The following is a 21,864-nucleotide window of genomic DNA, read 5'->3' on the forward strand; positions in this document are numbered from 1 at the left end:
ACTGGGTACCACATTTGCATACCATCCAGCATGTATCTAATGATTAGAATTGCCCAGGTATTCATTGCATTGATGGGTTTTTTCCACTGAGTTTCGATTTTAAGATCTTCTTCAATCTCATGATGTATTCACTTCTAACCTTCTTCTAGACTTTGTATGCTTGATGTTGTCAGCTTGAAGGATATCCAAATATTTGTAGTGATTTTTTTTCCATCCAGGTGACTGATGTTATTTTCATAGGGCATCTTGATTCCTTCAGTTTTCACTGTTGACAGTGAGAGTAGCACATTTGTCTAGTCCAAACCTCGCTGCAATTTCTTGGCTGTTAACAGTCCAATTTCTTGGACAGTGTTGAGCAGTGATTCTATTACAGGTGATATTTTTCCAAGCTATCCAAGGATGTAGAATAGCTTGGCTAAATTTTTTGATATTTGACAGCTATGGCCTAACTTGTTCAGTATAGTTAACAGAGGAATCAGAGCAATGACAAACAGTACTAGTGATAGTGAGTCTCCTTTCATAGTCTATCACCACTGACTAGCAACAATGTCTTTTACTGTAGTCACTGATCTTTCAACAAAGCTTTTGATGTTTCTAATGACTCCTATTATGTCTAGACATTTGCTTGTCCAATCATACGACAGGGAGTTGAACGCCTTCTTATAATCAATCCACACAACATTTAAGTTGGCCTTCTGTCTCTTGCAATTTTCCAATATCATTTTGTAAATTAGAAGTTGATCTTTTGTTTTTCTGCTCTTGGATAATTTCTTTGCTGCTCAGGTGGAAAGAACCTGTTTTCAACAAGATCTTGTTAGATGCTATCAGCTGCCATGCCAGTTAGCAATCTAAAAGTTGTTGGTAAGTAGGTATTGGTCTATAACTGCCTGGTGCTGTCTTTTTTGTTGGATCTTTCATTATCAGGTAGTCTTGCAAGATGTTAACCAATCTTCAATTTCACCTTCTTGTACTATGATGTCAAACTGCTTGGCAATTATAGTGTTTAAATCCAAAACTATGCAGTTCATCTTCACCTGGTGTTGACCAATTCTTGATCTTCCTTGCCCTTTTCTCTACCATTTCTGTTGTTATTACAAGTTTTTTTTTTTCATTTCAGGTTCCTTTTTATTCTTAACTATCTCTTATTGGATTAATGTATGCTGCTAAGAGTCACCATATTTTTACCCCACCTACTGTATAGTATAGTAAAATATAAATTACATACTTGTATACATATACATATATGTATATATGGAGAAAGAGAGAGAGTCAATTCAAGATGGGAAACATTGCAATACACATCATGCCAAAGCCATGTTTTTCTAGATCACTTTTGCAGTGTTTCCTTAATGCTTTGAGGTAGGAGGGAAGATGGTTATTGAAAGTGAACAACAAAAATGGTATCTTGCACATCAAAGACCAGGCAAGTGACAATGCCATATGAGGCTCCTAAAGGTAGAATCCAGCAGATTCCAAGCATGTTAGGTTTTGATGCCAGATCTGCTTTCAAGGCATTTGCTATAAAATTCTCTCATTAAAGTGTCTGCCAAAAGTCACTGCTATCGTCTGCTGCAGTTCTTTAGAAAGAACAATAAACAGCCAACTGTTTAATTAATTAATTAACAAAGACTTTGTAAAGTTATTTATATTCTTTATAATTCTGGAGAAGAAAACAGAGAAAAAGAGGAACAACCATTTAAAAGTGAATATGAATCATTGACAGCCATTTAAAAGTGAATACGAATATTTAAATAAATATGTAGTGACATTTGATAATATATTCTAAAAGTAGGCTCCACTGAATTCAGTGTGGCTTACTCTCAAGTAATAGAATATAGAAAATTATTTTTATTAAACCAATGAATTTTAAACCTGTAACTATTCTATGACCAGTTCTACTTTCCTTGTATCTTAATTCGGGTTCAGGAAATCTTATCATACCACCAACATCAAGTGTTAACAATGGTTAAAGTGTTATGTAGTCCTTAATGCCACTGCATCCAAATGGAGAGAAGTAAGCAGTGGGGTGCCACAAGGTTCCGTCTTAGGCTCAGTACTCTTCAGTATCTTCATAAATGACTTAGATGAGAGAATTGAAGGGGAACTCATCAAATTTGCAGATGACGACAAACTGATATGAGTAAGCAATACCCCAGAAAACAAACTCAGGATCCAAACAGATCTTGATCAACTTGAACAATGGGCCCTATACAACAAAATGAGTTTCAATGTGGAGAAAAGCAAAGTTTTACATTTATGCAGGAAAATTCAAAGGTACAAGTACAGATTGGGCGAGACCTGGCCCAAAAACAGTAACTGTGAGAAGGACCTTTGGAGTCCTAGTGGATGATCACTTGACCATGAGCCAGCACTGTGCAGCAGCAGCCAAAAAAGCTAATACAATCCTGGGTTGTATAAACAGAGGCATAGAATCAAGATCACACAAATTATTAGTACCACTTTATAAAACTCTAGTAAAACTACACCTGGAATACTGCGGCCAATTTTGATCATCATATCACAAAAAAGATATTGAGAGTTTGGAAAAAATTCAGAGAAGAGCAACTAAGAAAATCAAAGGCCTGAAGACTAAAACATGCAAAGAACAGCTGCAGGACTTGGGTTTGTCTAATCTAAAGAAAAGAAGAAATAGAGGAGACATGACAGCAGTATTTCAGTATCTGGGGGGCTGCCACAAGGAAGAGGGGGTCAGGTTGTTCACCAGAGCACCAGAGGGAACGACGAGAAACAATGGTTGGAAACTGATCAAAGAGAGAAGCAACCTGGAATTAAGGAGAAATTTCCTAACAGTGAGGACAATCGACCAGTGGAACAGCTTGCCTCCATCACTAGAGATTTTTAAGAAGAGACTAGACAATCACCTGTCTGAGATGGTATAGGTTCTCCTGCTTGAGCTGGACTAGAAGACCTCCAAGGTCCCTTCTATTCTATTCTATTCTATTCTATTCTATTCTATTCTATTCTATTCTATTCTATTCTATTCTATTCTATTCTATTCTAATCTAATCTAATCTAATCTAATATCTAGATACTAAAATTCCAGACCATAAGCCAGGAGGGGCAAGCTGAGATCCTAGCCCCAAACACCATTTTTGCTGCCCTGTCAAAACATGATTACTAAATATTGCAATTAATGACACAGCCTTGCCCGTGCTAACCTTCACTCTTTTAAGGATTTCATTATTACCGCCTGAGTGCTGTGGGTATATGAGAAACTATATAAATGGGCTATAAACAAATAAAATTTGCCATCACCACCCTCACCTCCAAAAGGCTATCATTATTATAAACAAAGACTAATAAACTGTAATTTTTATACAGGGTTTATATATTACATTAAGCCAATATCAAATAAACCACACTACAGTTTAGCATGGTATATAAACTCTGATAATATCTGTACTCAAAGGAATCATGATATACTCAGTTTAAGAAATCATTAAGTGTTCAATTTCTATACTATCATCTACTAGGGATTCCTGGTTGTTCATTAAAAAATCAATATAAAACTAAAATATGGGATATATAATTTTTAAAAATTTAGGGAAAATATTGAAAATCTAAAGAATTCCCTTTTGTAGGTATGATATAAGAAAACTAGCAAAAATTTAGAATATGTACATTTCACTATATTTGAAAAGATTTTCAACTGTATTTCATGCTACTCTGATTTAAGATAAGGTGCACTGATTCCTTTAATTACTGTCTCCTGTTCTACCTACCGACTCAATTGCCTGATCCCTTAGCTCCATGCATCAACATAAACATTCAACCCAACTTAATAAATAGGATTTCTGAGTGGCATGTTTGTACAACACTACGATGCTCAGGAGATTACAGAGATTGAAGTGATGCAATATTAAGTGGTTATGCAACAAGAAAGCATACATATGTATTTTACCAGCAATTTGCATTATTTTAACAATAGCCCTATAGCCCAATAGTTCAGAAGACAATATCTTCTGTGATGATCATGTCCATTATTGAGAAAGCACCTGAGGGATATGCATATGGTTAAGCAGATTTTTTTAATATTTTTTATCCTGAAATAGCACCCCCTAAAAGCAGCAGATTAAATTAAGATAAGAGAGAGAAGATTTGTTTTTTTCAAGGTTAGAATCACAGGGCTGGAAGGACCTTAGATGTCTTCTAATCCAACCACTTGCCCAAGACAGGAGTCTTTATACCATTCTGGACAAATGGTTGTCCAATCTTTTCTTGAAAACCACCAGCAATGGAGCTCCCATAATTCCAGCTGTTCCACTGACTAATTGTTCTGTTCTGACAGGTTAAATCTCCCTCTAACTAGCTTCAAACCATTGCTTCTTGTTCTGCCCTCAGACACTTTGGTAGAATAAATTGGCCCCCTCTTCTCTGTGGCAGCCCTTCAAGTATTGGAAGATGTCTATCGTGTCACCCTAAGCCTTCTCTTTGTTAAGCTAAACTTACCTAGTTTCCTTAGCAGTTCATCCTATAGTTTAGCCTCCAGATCACTTATCATCTTCATTGCTCTTCTCTAACTCTTTCTAGGGCTTCACAATCTTTTTTTGTATCATGGTGACCAGAACTGGAACCAGTATTCCAGGTGTGGTTTTGCTAGTGCAATGTAGAGTGACGCTATCGCTTCTTGTGTTCTTGATACTATCCATCTGTTGATACAGCCTACAGTATGACTGCATTGGCTTAATTGGTTAACTGCATTGGTTAAGCAACTACTGAACACAGAATTAGTTCTAGTTCAATTTGGCCATGTCTCAATTTGAGACTGAATCTCAATTAAATAGCAAGAAAACCATGTCATAAAGAAAAAGATGGACATTGATCCAAGATCCATAAACCCCACAGTAAAAGTAGCTCTGATTCATTATAATTTTTGGTACCTGGGAGAATAGGGAGGAGGCCAATCCCAAGACGAAGGGAGTGCAACAGTATTCATAAACTACCTTGGGAATGCTCACTTCAAAATAAGAAGCCTAACTGCTATTGTTTATGACACAATTAGCATATCAACAAGTTTAATCAGTGAAATGCAGAACATACATGAAGAAATCTATGATCCCTTAAGTAAACTACCTTTTTTATTAAAGGTTTTTAAAACCTTTTCCTACTCATTTTCTTCATATAAGAAGCATAAGTATCTTCTCGAAAACTTTTCTTGAAAGCAGAATCTTCTGTTCATTAAAATATTACAAATAGTACCAGATTTATCCTTGTGTTTACTAAAGTCCATTAGACTCTAAAGATCTGAGGAAGTCTTTAAAGTATTTCATTTACTGACCAATTTCTTTTATAATTTTCTACCCATATTGTATCTGATTTCGTTCAGTCTTATGATACTCATAAAGATAGCAAGAAAAATTATGCTACAGTTTTTGCAGCCAAGATTGCACGTATTGATTGTACTATATGTGGATTTTTTTCTGAGAAGTGTTGTTCCATTTTGCTTCTTTCCTCTTCTCCCAAATGTGTCTCACATCCTTTCTTAAAGTTCCATATTTATAATATATTATTAGCTTTTATTCCCTGTGGTTGATGCTGGAATATTCCCTGGCTGATAAGTTTTCTATTTATTTGGGAGACATTCTGGAGGAAAGGTCATGCTTCTCCTCTAATTCTAAAATCTGATGGCTGATAAATTGGGGTAACAATCTCATATTAAGCCTTTCATTATTACCTAATATTCCCTCACCTATACAGTAATGGGCACTTGTAGAGGCTTCAAAATATCTACACAATCTTTGCTAATTCAGACAGATTTCTTAATCATATTCAAAATAGTAGGTCACAATCTCATCTTAACTGAGATTTTACAGAACCTCAAAGTCACACTTAGTTAAAGCAAATACATGTTTTCTCCTTTAAAAAGGATATACAAACTGATGTTAAGAAACAATGCTAGCAGAAACATGCATTTTAGTATTTATATACCAAATCAAGTCCCAAGAGATGAATCTTTTACCTTAGAGACAAACTTTCATCCCTAACATTCCCTTTGGTTTTTAATAGGCAGCTGATAACATATTTTTGAAAATTACCAGTATCATTAAGTCAGTCATTTTTTACTATATAGTAGGATACTAACTATAGTATCCTAAGCAGTAGGACCAAGTAGATTATTCTTCATGCAAAAAAAGTGAACTGACTAGCAATGTCTGAACAACTGAACAACAACTATTTCTTCACTTAATGAGTAACCCAGCCATTCTGTCTCATCTTAATTTACTTCATGGGGCTGTTGTGAGGATAAAGTGCATGTAACAGTAAAAATGGACATATATTTGAATCATGAACTGAGACAGATTTTTACAATCAAAACAGCCATTCTATTCAGCCTAGACATTCTATGCATCTGATTAATTTTAAAACTTAAAATGTGTCTGTCAGGAAAGATGTTACCAGATTTCTCCTGATATTTTTTTTTTGCCACCGTACACTAACATAGTTATCTTCTGCAATTTTATGTACAGTTAAACGTGATGATGAATTCAGGTCTGACAAACCAAAAAGTAGTTCTTGGAGTGACCTACCGTGTGAGGGTTGTCATAGTAGATAGCGATAGAAGACAGCCTTGGAGAGACGCTGCAGCTGTCTGTAAAAAACCTTCCAGAGTCGCCATAAGGCCCCACCTGGAATTTGTATGCCACAGTGATGTTGCCAATGGGGGGCAAACCAGCATTCACAATTACTTCTGTAAATAGTCCCGAATAAACAGCAAAGCCGAAGATCGTCAGCAACAGAAGCAGCACCAAGGCCACAAACAATCCAATTAGAAGCCAGTCCGACATGACTTCTGATGCATCCAATGTTCAGATTATCAACTAATGACAAGAGATGAGACCAAAGATTACTGAATGCAGATCCTTGTTGCTTTTCTCTATATGCTAGGACTTACAGCGAAACAGAAGAGTTAAAAGGATTCCTTCTTTCCTTAGCTACAATTCACTGTATTCTTTATGAATCCTGCTTTGCTTATGAAGCCCTCTATGGAATGGGACTAACATAGTTCCTCTTTCTAGATATTTTATTTAACCCATCTGATCTGGCAGGGAGGATATGTTCCTGGTCTTGCCAATTAAAAAATGTCATCTAGTGGGACCCAGGAAGATGCCTTCTCTGTTGCAGTATCTGTCTTTTGGAACCGTATTCCACCCGTCCAAAATTAGATTGGACCAATCCTGCTGGCCTTTCTGAAGACTCTTAAGACTCTGCTCTTCTCACAAGCATGATGATTAGAAGACAGAACTCATGAGGTCTTGCTACTTTGATGTGACAAAACTGTCAATTTTTTGAGCAAGAAAATAATTAAAAGAATTACTAAACTATAGTAGAGAAATCTCTACTCTATTTACAGCAATACACTGCTTTTGTGTTGTTTGTGAACATTAACATCTGAATTAGTTTTCTGTTCATCTGTTTTGTCTATTTGACCAAGGGCAAGGAAGAAACTTTGAAATAATATGGTTGACATTTCATTTCTTTAGATTAACAGATTGCCTAACTCACTGTACATTGTTTGAGAGCATTTACCAATCATTACATTTGACAATCATTCCCATTTCGATTAAATTATCAGCATATTTTGCAGGTAGCAAGGGTTTTGCATCTACATGAAAACTGGCATGATTATCTGAGAGTGATTCACACAATTGTTGGACAAATCATGAATACAGAGAAATGCCTGGAAAAAAAAATCCTGCATGTAATGAATCAGCCATTACCCAAAGGCCAAATAATTCATGAGGCAGCAATACACACATCTGAACTATTACTGATGGATGACACCATGAATGAACCTATCTTTAAAGTATGTCTTGATAAAGTTATCACTCAATTTAGTTCTTAGGCTCAAGAGAGGTATCAATATGATATTGAATCTCAAAGCAATCAGGTATAATTGTGGCAAGATGGGTGGCAAACAAATGTAATAAATAAATAAAATAATACATTATTTCTTGAAGCTGAGATTTATCCACTGTTTCATTCTTTTTTCAGAAATTTCATAATTTGAGACAGACACTTCTTCAATAAACATTTTGGTCTTACCTGAAGAATAACACAAGATCCTCTGATTCAGTATTTGCTTTCTGGAAAAAAAAACACAAATGTTTACTAAGGTAGCCTGATCTCATAATTTCAAATTTTGCATTAGAACATCAAGGCTCTATAATATTTCACTGTTGTAAGCAAAAGATCCCGTAAGAATGGAAATAGAGAAGCATTCTTCCTATAAATCAGTGGTTCTCAACCTTTTTAATGCCACGACCCCCCCCAACCGGTCGTAAGTAGAGGACTACTCAACTGATGCAGCACCGTTTGCAGAATGGGACTTTTGGCGGGCTCAGCAGGGCAGAGACAGCCTGGACAATTCCTATTGGCTTTTGAAAGCCAATAGAATTAGACTCTATTCAAGAAGTCTATTCTATTGACTTTCAAAAGCCAATAGAATAAAAGGGAGTAGCACAGCTAAGGAAAAGGGGAAAAAATGGCGGACTGCGTTGTTTGGCGACCCCCGTGAAATGGTCGTTCGACCCCAAATGGGGTCCCGACCCACAGGTTGAAAACTACTGCTATAAATGAATCTCTTCCTGGGAGAATGGGAAGAGATCACGTATGCTCATTCAAAAATAGCTCAGGGAAGCAAATAATGAAAGCAGTATTGTACCAAAACATAAGACATGCTCCACCCTGTTTTGCTTGTGTATTGTGATATCACATGCACATACAAAAAGAGTGGAGCTTGCATTATGGAGCACAATGCTGCTTACATCATTTAGAATAGAATAGAGCTGGAAGGGACCTTGGAGGTCTTCTAGTCCATCCCTCTGCTCAAGCAGGAGAAACTATACCATCTCAGACAAGGGACTGTCTAACCCAGGAGTGTCAAACTGCCGGCCCATGGGCCAGATACGTCATACTGAAACCGTGCCCATCCCATTGCCGGCAATGGAAAAAGAGTTACAATACGTTCCAACACGTCATGTGACAGTGCGAGTTTGACACCCCTGGTCTAGCCTCTTCTTAAAAATCTCCAGTGATGGAGCACCCACGATTTCTGGAGGCAAGCTGTTCCACTGGTTAATTGTCCTCACTGTAGGAAATTTCTCCTTAATTCCAGGTTGCTTCTCTCTTTGATCAGTTTCCAACCATTGTTTCTTGCCCTGTCCTCTGGTGCTTTGTTGAATAATGTGACCCCTCTTCTTTGTGGCATCCCCTCAAATACTGAAATACTGCTATCATGTCTCCCCTATTTCTTCTTTTCTTTAAACTAGCCAAGCCCAAGTCTCACAGCCATTCTTCGTATGTTTTAGTCTCCAGGCCTTTGGTCATCTTAGTTGCTCTTTTCTGAATTTTTTCCAAACTCTCAACATCTTTTTTGTGATATGGTGACCAAAATTGGCTGCAATATTCCAGATGTGGTCTTAGTAGGGTTTTATAAAGCGGTACTAATATCTCATGTGATCTTGATTCTATGCGTCTATTTATACAACCCAGGTTTGTATTAGCTTTTTTGGCGGCTGCTGCACACTGCTGGCTCATAGTCAAGTGATCGTCCACTAGGACTCCAAAGGTCCCTCTCACAGTTGCTGTTTCTAAGCCAGGTCTCACCCAATTTGTACTTGTACCTTTGATTATTCCTGCCTAAATGCAAAACTTTGCTTTTCTCCACATTTCAACTCATTGTGTTGGATAGAGCCTATTGTTCAAGTTTATCAAGATCTTTTTGGATCCTGAGTTTGTCTTCTGGGGTGTTGGCTACTCCTGCCAGTTTGGCGTCATCTGCAAATTTGATGAGTTCCCCTTCATTTCCCCCATCTAAGTCATTGATGAAGATACTGAAGAGTACTGGGCCTAAGACGGAACCTTGTGGCACCCCACTGCTTACTTCTCTCCATGTGGATGAAGTGCCATTGAGGACTACTGATTGAGTACCGTTTGCCAGCCAGCTACAGATCCATCCATTTTACTGAAGGAATCAGAACTCGTAGATTCCCTTGAATGGAATATGGTAGGTTGTTATCAAGGACAGGCATACTGGTCATAACACCAATACAGTCTTAACTGTATCTTTCAAGTAAAAACTACAACTTGGTAATGATAGGAACCTTCATCAGGAAGCAGCCCAGACCCAACAGAATTCTATTTGGTTTCCCAATAAATTTGATTATTTATTTATGACACTTGTTATGCTATTCCATAACAGTTTCTGGCCAGCTTCTGCTTCCCCTCCATAAAAACCTCCATAAAAATTTAGTCAAAGACTATAGAACTTAAAAACATATGAAAATTCAACAAACAAATCTCAGTACACTGTATACAAGGGAAAAAAACATTTTCCCTGGAAAGACCTCTAGGATTAAGCAGGATTCTCTAGAAAGTGTTCAAAAACTGGTTGTTCCAACTTAAAAATCTCTCTCCTTTATAATTACTAGAGTTATTATTATTTTAAAGTTTCAAAAAAATGTAAAAAGAGAGATACTGAGCATAAGCACACCTCCCTATTATGCATTAAAGTAGCCGACACTGTAAGACACACTTGGGATAAAAACTGCAACGGCTTTCAATATTGCACTAACTTTTGAAATTTTAAATTTTAAAAATGCAACTGTTGAAGCAGCAGGCGGTTGTTTTTTGGAGTTTTTTTCCAGTCATACAAAAGCCCAGAGGTACGGAGGAAAGAACAGCTTCAAACGAGGTGTGTTCTGCTCATACGAGGTCAAAATCATTGAAAACAAAATTGTTTTCAAAGTGGGAACATTCTAATAATTATCCCCTTTACTTCAAAACCGAGGGCAATTCTAGAGCAGAACCTTTAGGGGGAGACATTACAATCTCATAAACTGATGGGAGAAAGCTTCTTTCAGGCAGCCTGATTCAATCCACCTTGAACAGCTGACAAGTCACTGCCAGTCCTACGACAACTGATTACCTAGCAGTTCTCATTTTGACGAATAGCAATTTCCCATTCGACCATTTTAAGACCCCAAATACAAGATTTAACAATAACTGAAGTAAGAAAATATCAAAAAATCTAGGCAAGTGTGACCCAACAACTCCTTCTACACCTACCAAATCTGGGCTGCAAAAATGCAGATGACTACCAAATGGCAGCACAGAAACAGAGCCTTCTCTATCTTTTCTATCTAATGGTTATCTGGGTTTGTAGTCCAGATCTAGCGGCTCTACCTCAATAGGGCAAATGATTCAATGAGAAAAAGTTCTTCAAGTGAACTGGCATTGGCAGATCAATAAAAATGCCTGATTGAAACCCAAATCTTATAGTAACAATGTTATCGCCCAAAGTGATATTCACTCTTACAAAGCACTTACAATCCACCCTTTCTCTCCTGTAATGTCAATGAAGGCTCTGTGTAGGAGATACAGAGAGGTGAGTTTCTTAAATCCTTTCCCTATTCACCAATTTCTCCTGCAGTCACTTTTTAATGTTTTATTCCCAAGTAAGCTCTAAACTCACAAAATTCTACGTTTATTTAGAAAATTGGGTGGCATTATTTATATGTGCCTATTCATACAACGTTCGAAGCAGCCTACAGCAACAAATTTTTAAAATGTAAGGTTTTTAAAAATGTAAGAACTGGTGAATTCCATAATGTTGTCCATCTCCACAAAACCAACCATGGCATTCTACATCCAGGGCCAAGAAAGGACATCTGTACCCAGAAGTCAGGTTTCTAAGTAGGGTCACATTCCAAATCAGGGAGGAAAGATAAATCAGATGCACTGATTGCCTTCAGCATGTTTGGATACCTCTGCAAATTTAATCCCACCGCATGTCTAAACAGCAAATGGGGGCAGACATATACAGTATAAAGACACAACCAATTTATTCCAATGGTTCCAAATTCAGAAATAATAAACAAGTTGTCTATGCCTAGACAAGTAAGATTAAAATGAGAAGTAATGTCCACTCTTCCTTGTTTTGTTTTGTTTTTTTAATGCCTGGGAGAAAAGTATCCAGGCCACACATAAGCATAAGACGACTTTATATCACTATAATCCAGCTTCCTGTTTATCCCATTGTTAGTGGCTTATTATATGACTCTAGGATACCTAGAAGCAAGACATTAAAACATGCTAAAGGAAGCACTGCTGAAAATTGCATATTTTTTCCTTAAGTTAGCTGTATTTATATTATAATTACAAATACATCAGCCCATATTATAAAATTACATTTAAAGATCACATCTAAGTATGTTTAATTAGGAGTATGCATGATTAAAATTCATGGGGTTATTTCTGGGTAAACATGATCTACAGTCACGTTTTGCATTTAAGTGGTGGCTTCAAAAATTCAAAAACTTCTAAAATGGGAAACAGTTAAGTATAGAGCTATACTCTGGGGATTATTTAATATCTTCATAAGTGACAAGAATAACAGTGGCTTCAAACTTGTTCCCTAGATCTAAACCAGAGTAAAATGGCACTATTGTCCCATGTAGCATACTTCCAATATTATTACTTTGCCATAATTGCCCAAGTAGGTAGCTGTGTTTGCTGACTTCATCCGGCCTCAAAATATTGTTAGGGTCAGATCACATTACCTAGATAGTAGGCTATCAGGAAATACCATTACTATTGGCCAGACTGGGAAGTTGAAAAACATCCCAGATGTAGGCAATGGCATATCATATTATTCTGAAGAAAACAACATGGATTAAGATCCCAGGTGTGGAGCCCAATTTGAAGGTAATTTAACTTTACTGTCATAGACAATAATGTCATAGATATCAGGCCATAAATCATCCATTGGAGCATCAGGAATTGCTGATTTTTCTATCCTTCTCTTCTGAACTTAACAGTGCCTTCTCCTTTTTAACCACCTGAATCTACCCAGGGATGAAGAGAGACAGTTACCTCTTAAACAGCAAAGCAAATAATCGCCTTTCTCTAATTTATATTGAAGTTACACTTTTCAAGAACTCAATTATCTCCAACATGTAAGATTTCAAAAAAACATTTGAGCAAGAGACAGCGAGGAACCATTTATGCGGGACACGTCTTGACTCCCATTTCACTATTCACAACGTAGGGGAGAACATTAAGCCCCTCTTCGGGCTTTGGACAATGTCATCCGACTTAATTAAGATAAGCGCATAATAAACACATTCTCAGGGTATTTGGGACAAGATCCTACCCAGGTTTGCATTTCGTACCAATATTTAATAACCTCAGTCAATACTGGCTTTGAGAACTGATGGACCATTTAAACATGGCAAAAGGATATACAGTACAGGTAGTCTTCGACTTACAGCCATTTGTTTAGTGACTTACAGTTACAAAGGCACTGAAAAAAAGTGACTTACGACTGTTTCTCACATTTATAACCATTGTTATGTGATCAAAATCCAGATGCTTGGCAACTGGCATGTATTTATGATGGTTGCGGTGTTCCAGGGTCATGTCATCACTTTTGCGACCATCCAACAAGCAAAGTCAATGGGGAAGCCAAATTCACTTAACAACCTTGTCACTAACTTAATAACTGCAGTGATTCACTTAACAACTATGGCAAGAAAGGTTGTAAAATGGGACAAAATTCATTTCACAACTGTCTTGTTTACCAATGGAAATTTGGGCTCAGTTGTGGCTGTAACATGAGAACTACCTGGATCTAAACTTGTGTGGCGGGGAGGGAAATCATAAGTTAAATTTAAGGTCTTATGAGATGCAAAGAAAAAAAAAAGAAGTATTAGGATATGACCTGAGATTTGGAGGGCATGGTTATCTAGTACAACAAAGTCAATGTTAATGTGGATTTCAAAAATAATTATATTAGATGTGTCATACTGAGAATATGAAATAGATGCAAATCCAGGTTATGCCCTAAAACACCTTTGTGACTTTCAGCAGAAGAAGCATTTTATACATGAGAAATAATAGGCAATCACAAATGCTAACTTATTATGAGATATTAGAATTTTGCCAAGAGAAATGTAAAACAAAATTAAGAGAACTGGTGGCATAGAAATATAGTTATCAATTGTTCTTTTGTTTATGTACAATTATTAGAAAGATTTAAAGTAGACAAAAAAGTTTAGTTTTAAGCAATGTAAGACTGAGTTTGAAATGGAATTGTGTACAAATTATGAACATGTAATTGCTAAAAGGTATTAATTTTTTTTGAAATTTGAAACAGAAGAACAAGTGAAAGAATATATGTAAAATGGGCTAAATTTATTATAATATACAAAACAAATACGATAAAAAGAATTGAAATCTATATTATATTATAATGTTAAAGATAATGTTTATAAGGAATGTTAAATTTACACAAGCTCAAAATTTACGAGAAAATTTTTACAAAATGTTTTATAGGTGGCACCTTGATCCACAGAAGATGTCTCGTATGTATCCAGATCTACAGCCTAAATGTTGGAGATGTGGTTGTTTGGATGCAACGTATTATCATATTTGGTGGTCATGTAAAAATATAAAGGCTTTTTGGATTAAGATTTGGTGGAATATTCAAAAAAATTTTAATAGAAGGATAAAATTTACACCACAATTGTTTTTGTTAGACATTATTGTTGATTGTGATGATAAAGAAATTATTTTAATGTTGAATTTAATTACAGCGGCAAGGCTGCTGATAGGGCAATACTGGAAGAAGGCGTTTTTGCCTACTTTAGAGGAATGGTTTCTTAAAGTTTCTTATTTATCTGAAATGGCAAAAATTTCGGCTTATTTGAAAGATCAATCGCAAGAGAAATATTTTTGGGTGTGGAAAAGATGGGTGAATTTTATATAGCACAAATATGAGATTAAAAAGTATTATCTAGCTTTTAAATAATTTATGTTTAAGGTAACGATTAGAACTATTGTTTTGTTTTGTTTTTATATATTGGAGTTAAAGTATTTAAAATTTTGTTGTTTTTTTTTTAATGTATTTATAATTGTTTGATGTTTATTTAAGTTGTAAGGTTTTTTTTTTAGTTTTTATTAACCCTGTATTCAGCTCTGGGAAGAAGGGGGGAGGATGATGGGTGGGGGGGGGTGGGAGAGGGGGATTATTTTATTGTAAAACTGAAAAAATTTTCAATAAAAAAAAGATAATGTTTATAAAATGATGTATGGTTGGTATATATCACTAGAAAAATTGTCTAAAATGTATAAAGGCACTTCAAATTTATGCTGAAAATATGAACAAGAAGGGATATTTTATCATGTTTGGTGGACATCTAAAAAAGCAAGAAAATTTTGGATTCCAATACATATATTGCTTCAGAGGATTTTAAAGATTTATATAAAATTGAAACTTTTGGAACCTAAAGGATAAAAAAATGGAAAAAGTTATGGAACTTTGATTTTGTATCTGATTACTGCAGCAGATTATTGCATGCACAAAAATGGGAAGATTCAGCATTATTTACAACTGGAAATGGTTGGTGAAGGTAATGGATGGATGAGATAGCCAAATTGAGTTCTCTGATTAGAGAAAAGACAACCATCTACATTTATTGCTGGAAACCTCTTATGGACTTTTTGTAGAAAACAGGAAAAAATGAACATGATTTTGACTACTAGACAGGATTATAGAAAGAAGAGAGACATGTTGTATCTTTAGAAAAAGAGGTAAATTTATAATTGTATTTATAACTGGTGTAAAAAAGATTTCCTGCCCTGACAAGAATGGCAGGATGCCATTTCACATCATTTAAATTGTGTTTACAATTCCAGTGTGATATATTATACAAATTGCCTTTGATTAAATAATATAAAGTTTGTACTGTGATAATTCCCATGTGTATTTATTCTTCCAGTGTTTATTTTTAATTCTTAAACCTGGGAAGTCAAAATCAGAGACACACAGGATAATCTCTAAACATACTATCTTCCACATATACCAAGAGAGAAAAAATCTTACTTTATGAAGAAAATGAAACAGACAAAATTACTATAACATGGAAGTGTTGCTTCCCAATTACTTGAAAATGAAAATTACAAAATCGTGTTCATCTTTTTCTCTTCAATGAGCTGTTTTGTCTCTCCCAAAACAGCCTGTTTATTTTACCAGCATTCTACTTCCTGGTTCATGTGTACCGGCTTGATGAGATCATCATGCTCGTGCACAGTTTCCAAGGCCAGAATCTACATTTACAATTATTCCTTAAAGAACTAGGGCTGCTTTTAACGAAACCTCTGAAATATGCTTTCTTTACTAGCAATTTACCTGGTAAAGATGAACACATTATTTTGGAAAAATAGAAGGATCAAATATCTGATATTTGGAGAGACTTGCAAAAGAGAGGGATTTTTTTTTTCTTTTTTTATCCTGTTTGTGATGTTCCCAATGCTCAGTGTAATCATATATTTCCGTCAAGGCAACTGCTGGTAAAGACAACTATCAGAATGGAATGAGTCCTTGGGACAAGTCCAAAATATGATCCAAACCAGCAAGTCTGGTTAAAAGCCAGTTTAGTAGCTGTCACTCACTTGTCTTTCCTACCCAAACATTTTTCCATCCAAGCGCAATCTATGATTTTAAGTGCACTTACAATCATATTCCTAAAGCCATAAGCTACTGAACCACAGAAAAATAAGAAAGAATCATTTGAATTATGTTACATCAACTAAATCCTCTCTGCATCTACCAACATTTAAAGTTTTGTTTAAAATTGTGCAATGTTTACTCATTTCTCAACATTTCATCTCAGTGTGGCAAGGGAATGAGAAACTTAGTGTTTAAATTAAATCAATGTTTTCACTCTATATCTTCCATAGAAAAGCTCTAGAGCATGATGAAAAGGCTTAAAAAGAAATCAAAATATTTTTTAAAAAACAGTGAGAATTACAAATGATGAAGATATACAATAGGGTGGGATTAGGCATATCATCAAATTAAACTATATACACTTATCTAAAGTCAGATCAACTGAACTAAAAATAATTTATATATCCAAGTAAGCATGCAAAAATAACTTAAATAGATACCTGAATTAAAGTTTTAGATTGACAGTGAAGATGGGATGTTAATTTGTTTCATAATTAAAGTTGCTAGGTTTCTTTCTGGGAAAATCGTATTCCTCTACCAGATTTATGACTACCAGAATTTCAGGTACAAATGTTTTATCAGGATGTAAATAAGATAACAATTTACATTTTAAAATATTCTGTATTACTGCGTGTTATGTTGCTATATTATGAAATGCCCAGGAACCTACTACACAGAATGCAAACTATCTCTTACATACATTAATGACATTATAATAGTATCCTACAAAAATACAAAACTGTTTGTAAATGAAGATTGGGGAATCACACAAGCTAATAAGACCAAAACTGAAAACCAGAGGTCCTAATTTGTATATCATTTCTTTAGTTCTTCCACAGATGGTCTACTGTAAAAATAAGCTCAAGGTTGGTAAACCGTGGGGCTTTTGCTTGCTTGCTTGCTTTGCTACTAAGAAAAGTTCTCATCCCAGCGCTTGATCCATTGCCCCCGCATCCAAGTATCTTCTGATCTTTAAAGCAGCCAGGCCCAAGATGTGAATCCGCAGCACTGAGGAAAAGTGACAGCCAACTATTTCTGCTCCCCCTATCACCTGATAGTCCCAGCTGGGCTATTGTTTATATCCAGACAAACGGACTCCAACCCCTCTCGCCTCTTCCTCCAACAGCTACGAACACTCAAGTTTTCCTCTCCACAAACACCCCCCCCGGTCCCCACCTGATATCCCACCCATCCCGGGAACCCACAAGACCATCTGCTCATAGGACTATCCTCCCCTCGGATCCCTAGGGGACGCTCTCCCCCATTCCGCCCCCCGCCTGTCTGTCACCTTCCCTGCCCACAACCTCGCCCCAAGGATCGGGGACAGGAGGCAGTTCCCGCCAGCCCCATTTCCCTTCCGCTCAGCAGCGACCCGTCGCCCATTTGACACCTAAACACCCCCCCCCCAAGCCACCCAGATCCTCCCCAGATCAACTTGGGACCTGGTCCTTCAGGCTTCGCCTTCTCCTTCCCCGGCTGCAGCCCCCGGGATCGCCCCCCGCCTGCCCCTCCGACTCACCCCCCCCCCTCCACACACACACATACATACAGCGATGGGCAGCGGAGCCGTTTCGGCGAGCAAGTGGTAGCTCCCAGCTCAGTCGCGGGCTGAGGAGGCTGTGCGCGGGGACGCGCCCGATGAGGCGGCCGCCAAGCGCGTCCCCGCCCACCGCGCCGTACCCGTGCCCTAACGGGAGCGCGCCACGAGCGGCTGAGCCGCACGGGAGGCGGCCGGGAACCTATTGTGGCGCTGGCAGCGGCTTTGCCGAGTTGGGTTTCGCTGGCGGGAGAGCGGGAAAGGGCAACATAGATGGAGCTCAATTAGAGCCCTTGGTGGAGCAGGCCTCCTCCTGCCTGTCTGCCTGCTACGTGGACGAGGGCGACGAGCACGTGGCTGCGGGCTGGAGCTGTTGGCCAGCTACCACCCCCCCCCCCGCTCAGCCGGGTTTACAGCTTTTTTTTCCGTGACTTAGCTCAAGCTTTCCTCTGTACTTTCGGGGTGTGGGGAGAGAAACCTTATTTAGTGCCTGTTTTAAGGCTGTGTCCGGATGCAGCGTCAACTCCATTTTTCTGTGGGTTGAGCAGGCAGCAGTTCAAAAGGTTCTTCTTTCACTGTCACTCTCTTGGGAAAAGTTAACAACAGTGGGTTACCATGTTGGCCATGCCACATGCTAGAAAAAGGGATTTTAGGTGTAGTAGCAGAAGGTGGCTGTGGGACTAGCGACCTGGGCTTCCAAATACCAGGCAACAATTATGTTTTCTGCCATCTAAGTAGCCCTTTGGATTTTTGCTGCTCAGACTTGATAAGCCTGCTTGTAGGGTAGCATTTTAAGATTGGGAAGGAAGTAGTAATGAGAAGATTCCTCCCAGAGAAGGGAAAGAGCCATTGTCCTGCACCAAAGAAATGTTGCTGTTAAGGACGGTATAAAATGCTTCTTTAACTGTTTTGTGCATCTGAAACACAGTCCAGTTTTATACATGTTTGCTTCTTGATTTTCATTAGGGGGATTACCCATGTACAAGATTTTTTTTTTTGGCAAAGTAAATTTGTTGTACTAATCATTATAATCTTACATGGTGAACAACCCAAGATGTCTTATAACATAAAAATATATAAAATACAGTAAAATCAAACCATTTAAAATCAGTTTAACTGTTGAACAGTATTATTAAAATATTGTTTTACTTAATGGATTTAACAACTTTTATGTTAACAATGTTCACCCTCACAGGATGACTTCTGATTACCAAAATCAAGTAAGAATTTTCTAAGGTGTTAGTTGGAGAATCTCATATTTTCTGTGTGTGGTCATTTAAAAAAAATCAATACTCTTACAAGGCAATGTTTCTATATCTGAAGTACGTTGAGATGTGTACTTCAACTCTCAGAATTCAGTCAGGGTTCTCATTCTCTCTCTCTCTCTCTCTCTCTCTCACACACACACACACACACACACACACACACACTGCTTACAAAGGTTGGAAAACCCCAAAAAGTTTCAGATGATGCTGAAGAATCAGAGATCAGTTATCCTATGAAACAGAAGTACTTTCTATAGCAAATTAGAATTTATTGGAGAGAAGTATGTAGCATTATTTGTTCCAAACTTAGGAGATATTTTAAGATCCCACCATCACGTTTTTCCCCCACCCAAAGGCTTGAAAGGCTTCAGGTGTCTGGACCTTCTGGTGTCAGGAGCCTTCCATCATTGTCTTGGATGGGGTGGCACTGCCCCAAGCAGACCCAATGCACAATCTTGGCATCCTCCTGGACTCGTGGCTCCTGATTGAAGAGCAGGTGACAACCATAATTAGGAGGGCATTTGCAGACCTTAGGGTTGTGCTCCAGTTGCGCCCAGGAGGCCCCACTCACAGTCACTCATGACCTTATGACCTCCTGTTTGGAACACTGCAGTGTGCTCTACATGGGGCTTTCCTTGAAGAATATTTGGAAGCTTCAACCAATTCAGAATTCATTGGTTCAGCTGCAGGGATCATAAAAAGGGCCTGTTACTCACTCATGTAACATTATGACTTTGTGAACTTCATTGGTTACCACTGTGCTTCTGGGTGCAATTCAAGATGCTAGTTGTCACCTTTAAAGCCCTTCAGTATTTGGGACAGGTTACTTGATGAAGGACCTGTTTGTTTCCACTTGTCCGATCCAGTTGGGCAGGATGGGCATGCTCTGGGTCCTATTGGCTAAGAGTGCCAGTTGGGGAGGCCCAAAAGCCATGCCTTTTCTGTCCTATAGAACAGGGCTTTTCAACCAGTGGTACTCATACCACTTGTGGTACTTTGCCACATGGCAGGTGGTACACGATTGCTAGCCAAGTGTAGCAAGGGAGGGGAATGAGCTGAAGCGAGCCAAGCCTGAGGGAGAGGCAGCTGCAGCTGCAGGACTGTCTGGGCTCAGCAGAAGCCCCGAGAGCCAGCAGGGCTCCAGCTGATTGGCACTTCGGGAAGCAGCTGGGAGCTGGAGGTGAACTGAAGAAAAGGGGGGGGGAGAGGAGAGGCTATAAAAGAACGTGGTTTGGGTGGGGGAAGGGGAAAAAAGGCACAGGAAAGGTTTAATCCCTTTAAACAAATGTAATTAGTTTTACCCTCCTTAATTGAGTCTGTCTGTGGCTTTTAGAAAGTTTTCTTTGAAGGTAAACAGGCTTAATTTAAAGCTAAAGCTTTTAGTCTAGAATTGCAACATTGTGATACGTGACAGGCCTGAGGCAGCTTAAAGAGAGAGAAAAAATGGAGTTTGTGTTTTATTTTCTTGCTTTGCACTTGATTCCTCTGGCTTTAAGGGTACAGGGAAGGACTTGGGGGGTGCATTCTTAATACACTGTGGAAGAGCTCAGAAGGGCAAACCAGCTAGCTCAGGAGTCTACAAACTTAATCACATTAAGACATGTGGACTTCAACTCCCAGAATTCCTCAACCAGACATGAGGGCTGAGGAATTCTGGGAGTTGGAAGTCCACAAGTCTTAAAAGTGCCAAGTTTGAAGACCCCTGAACTAGCTGGTAGTGGTGCGTATTCATAAACATGGATAAATTCATCATATATTTGTCAGTGCAAAGGGAAAGTGATTCAACAAAGGAACAGTCACCGAAGAAATTAAATGGTTCTTTTTTTCTACAGTTTGTAATATTTTATTAGATTATAGAATAAAATACAAAAATACAAAAGCAAATAGTAGGACACAGTAGGGAGGAAAAAGGGGAAAATGAGAGGGAGAAGGGGAAAAGAACATACTTCCTCTGTTGCAGTAGAAGGAAGCATTAACATTGAACCTCAATTTTTTACTTTTCCATATTATAACAACAAATGAATCTAATCAGTAAAACCCAAAATCCCCCTCCATTTTTTTTTTTAGCCATCAAGTTTTTACACCTTGCTAAGTACTGGTGGTACTCAAATATTGTCATGTCCTAAAAGTGGTACAATCTGTGAAAAGGTTGAAAAGCCCTGCTATAGAGCATTTTCCTGCCAGAGACGAGGATGGCTCTGACCCTGTTGGCCTTTGGTGAGGCCCTAAAGGCCTGGTTCTGTGCATAGGTCTGGAGCCCTGATTGTGTGAAAGGACCCATCTCCTGGCTGTGTTAACAACTGTTGAGCATGATACCTTCCTTAATTCCTGTGTATTTTAATTTTTGTATTTGTGATAGGAACAGTTTTTAAGTTATTTTAACATTGCTGTCCTGTGTCACTTGTTGAGATGGGTAGCTATACAAATTGATTAAATAAATAATTTAATGTATGTTAATAACAATAATAATAATAATTAATTAATAAAGTTGGAAGGGACTTTGGAGGTCATCTAGTCCAACCCCCTGCTCA

The 21,864-nt window shown here is 37.8% G+C and overlaps 1 protein-coding gene across 2 annotated transcripts in view; it reads right to left on the reverse strand.

The window, feature by feature from the left end:
• Positions 1-18,278, reverse strand: part of TEX264 (testis expressed 264, ER-phagy receptor) — a 166,704-nt gene extending 148,426 nt beyond the window's left edge. Inside the window, exons 1-3 of one of the 2 annotated variants that reach the window (XM_039319409.1) lie at positions 18,081-18,278; positions 8,065-8,105; positions 6,549-6,839 (exon numbers count right to left, since the gene is read on the reverse strand). In XM_039319409.1, coding sequence (XP_039175343.1) covers positions 6,549-6,806 — 258 coding nt within the window. In that variant the 5' untranslated portion in view covers positions 6,807-6,839; positions 8,065-8,105; positions 18,081-18,278. Of the gene's footprint in view, positions 1-6,548; positions 6,840-8,064; positions 8,106-16,971; positions 17,216-18,080 lie in introns of those variants that run through there. The other variant, XM_039319417.1, reaches the window with a different exon arrangement.
• Between the last annotated feature and the right edge of the window lie 3,586 nt (positions 18,279-21,864).

This window comes from Crotalus tigris, unplaced genomic scaffold (genome assembly GCF_016545835.1).
Source record: "Crotalus tigris isolate CLP2741 ecotype Arizona unplaced genomic scaffold, ASM1654583v1 scf7180000017601.7605149639:7615979, whole genome shotgun sequence".
Taxonomy (NCBI): domain Eukaryota; kingdom Metazoa; phylum Chordata; class Lepidosauria; order Squamata; family Viperidae; genus Crotalus; species Crotalus tigris.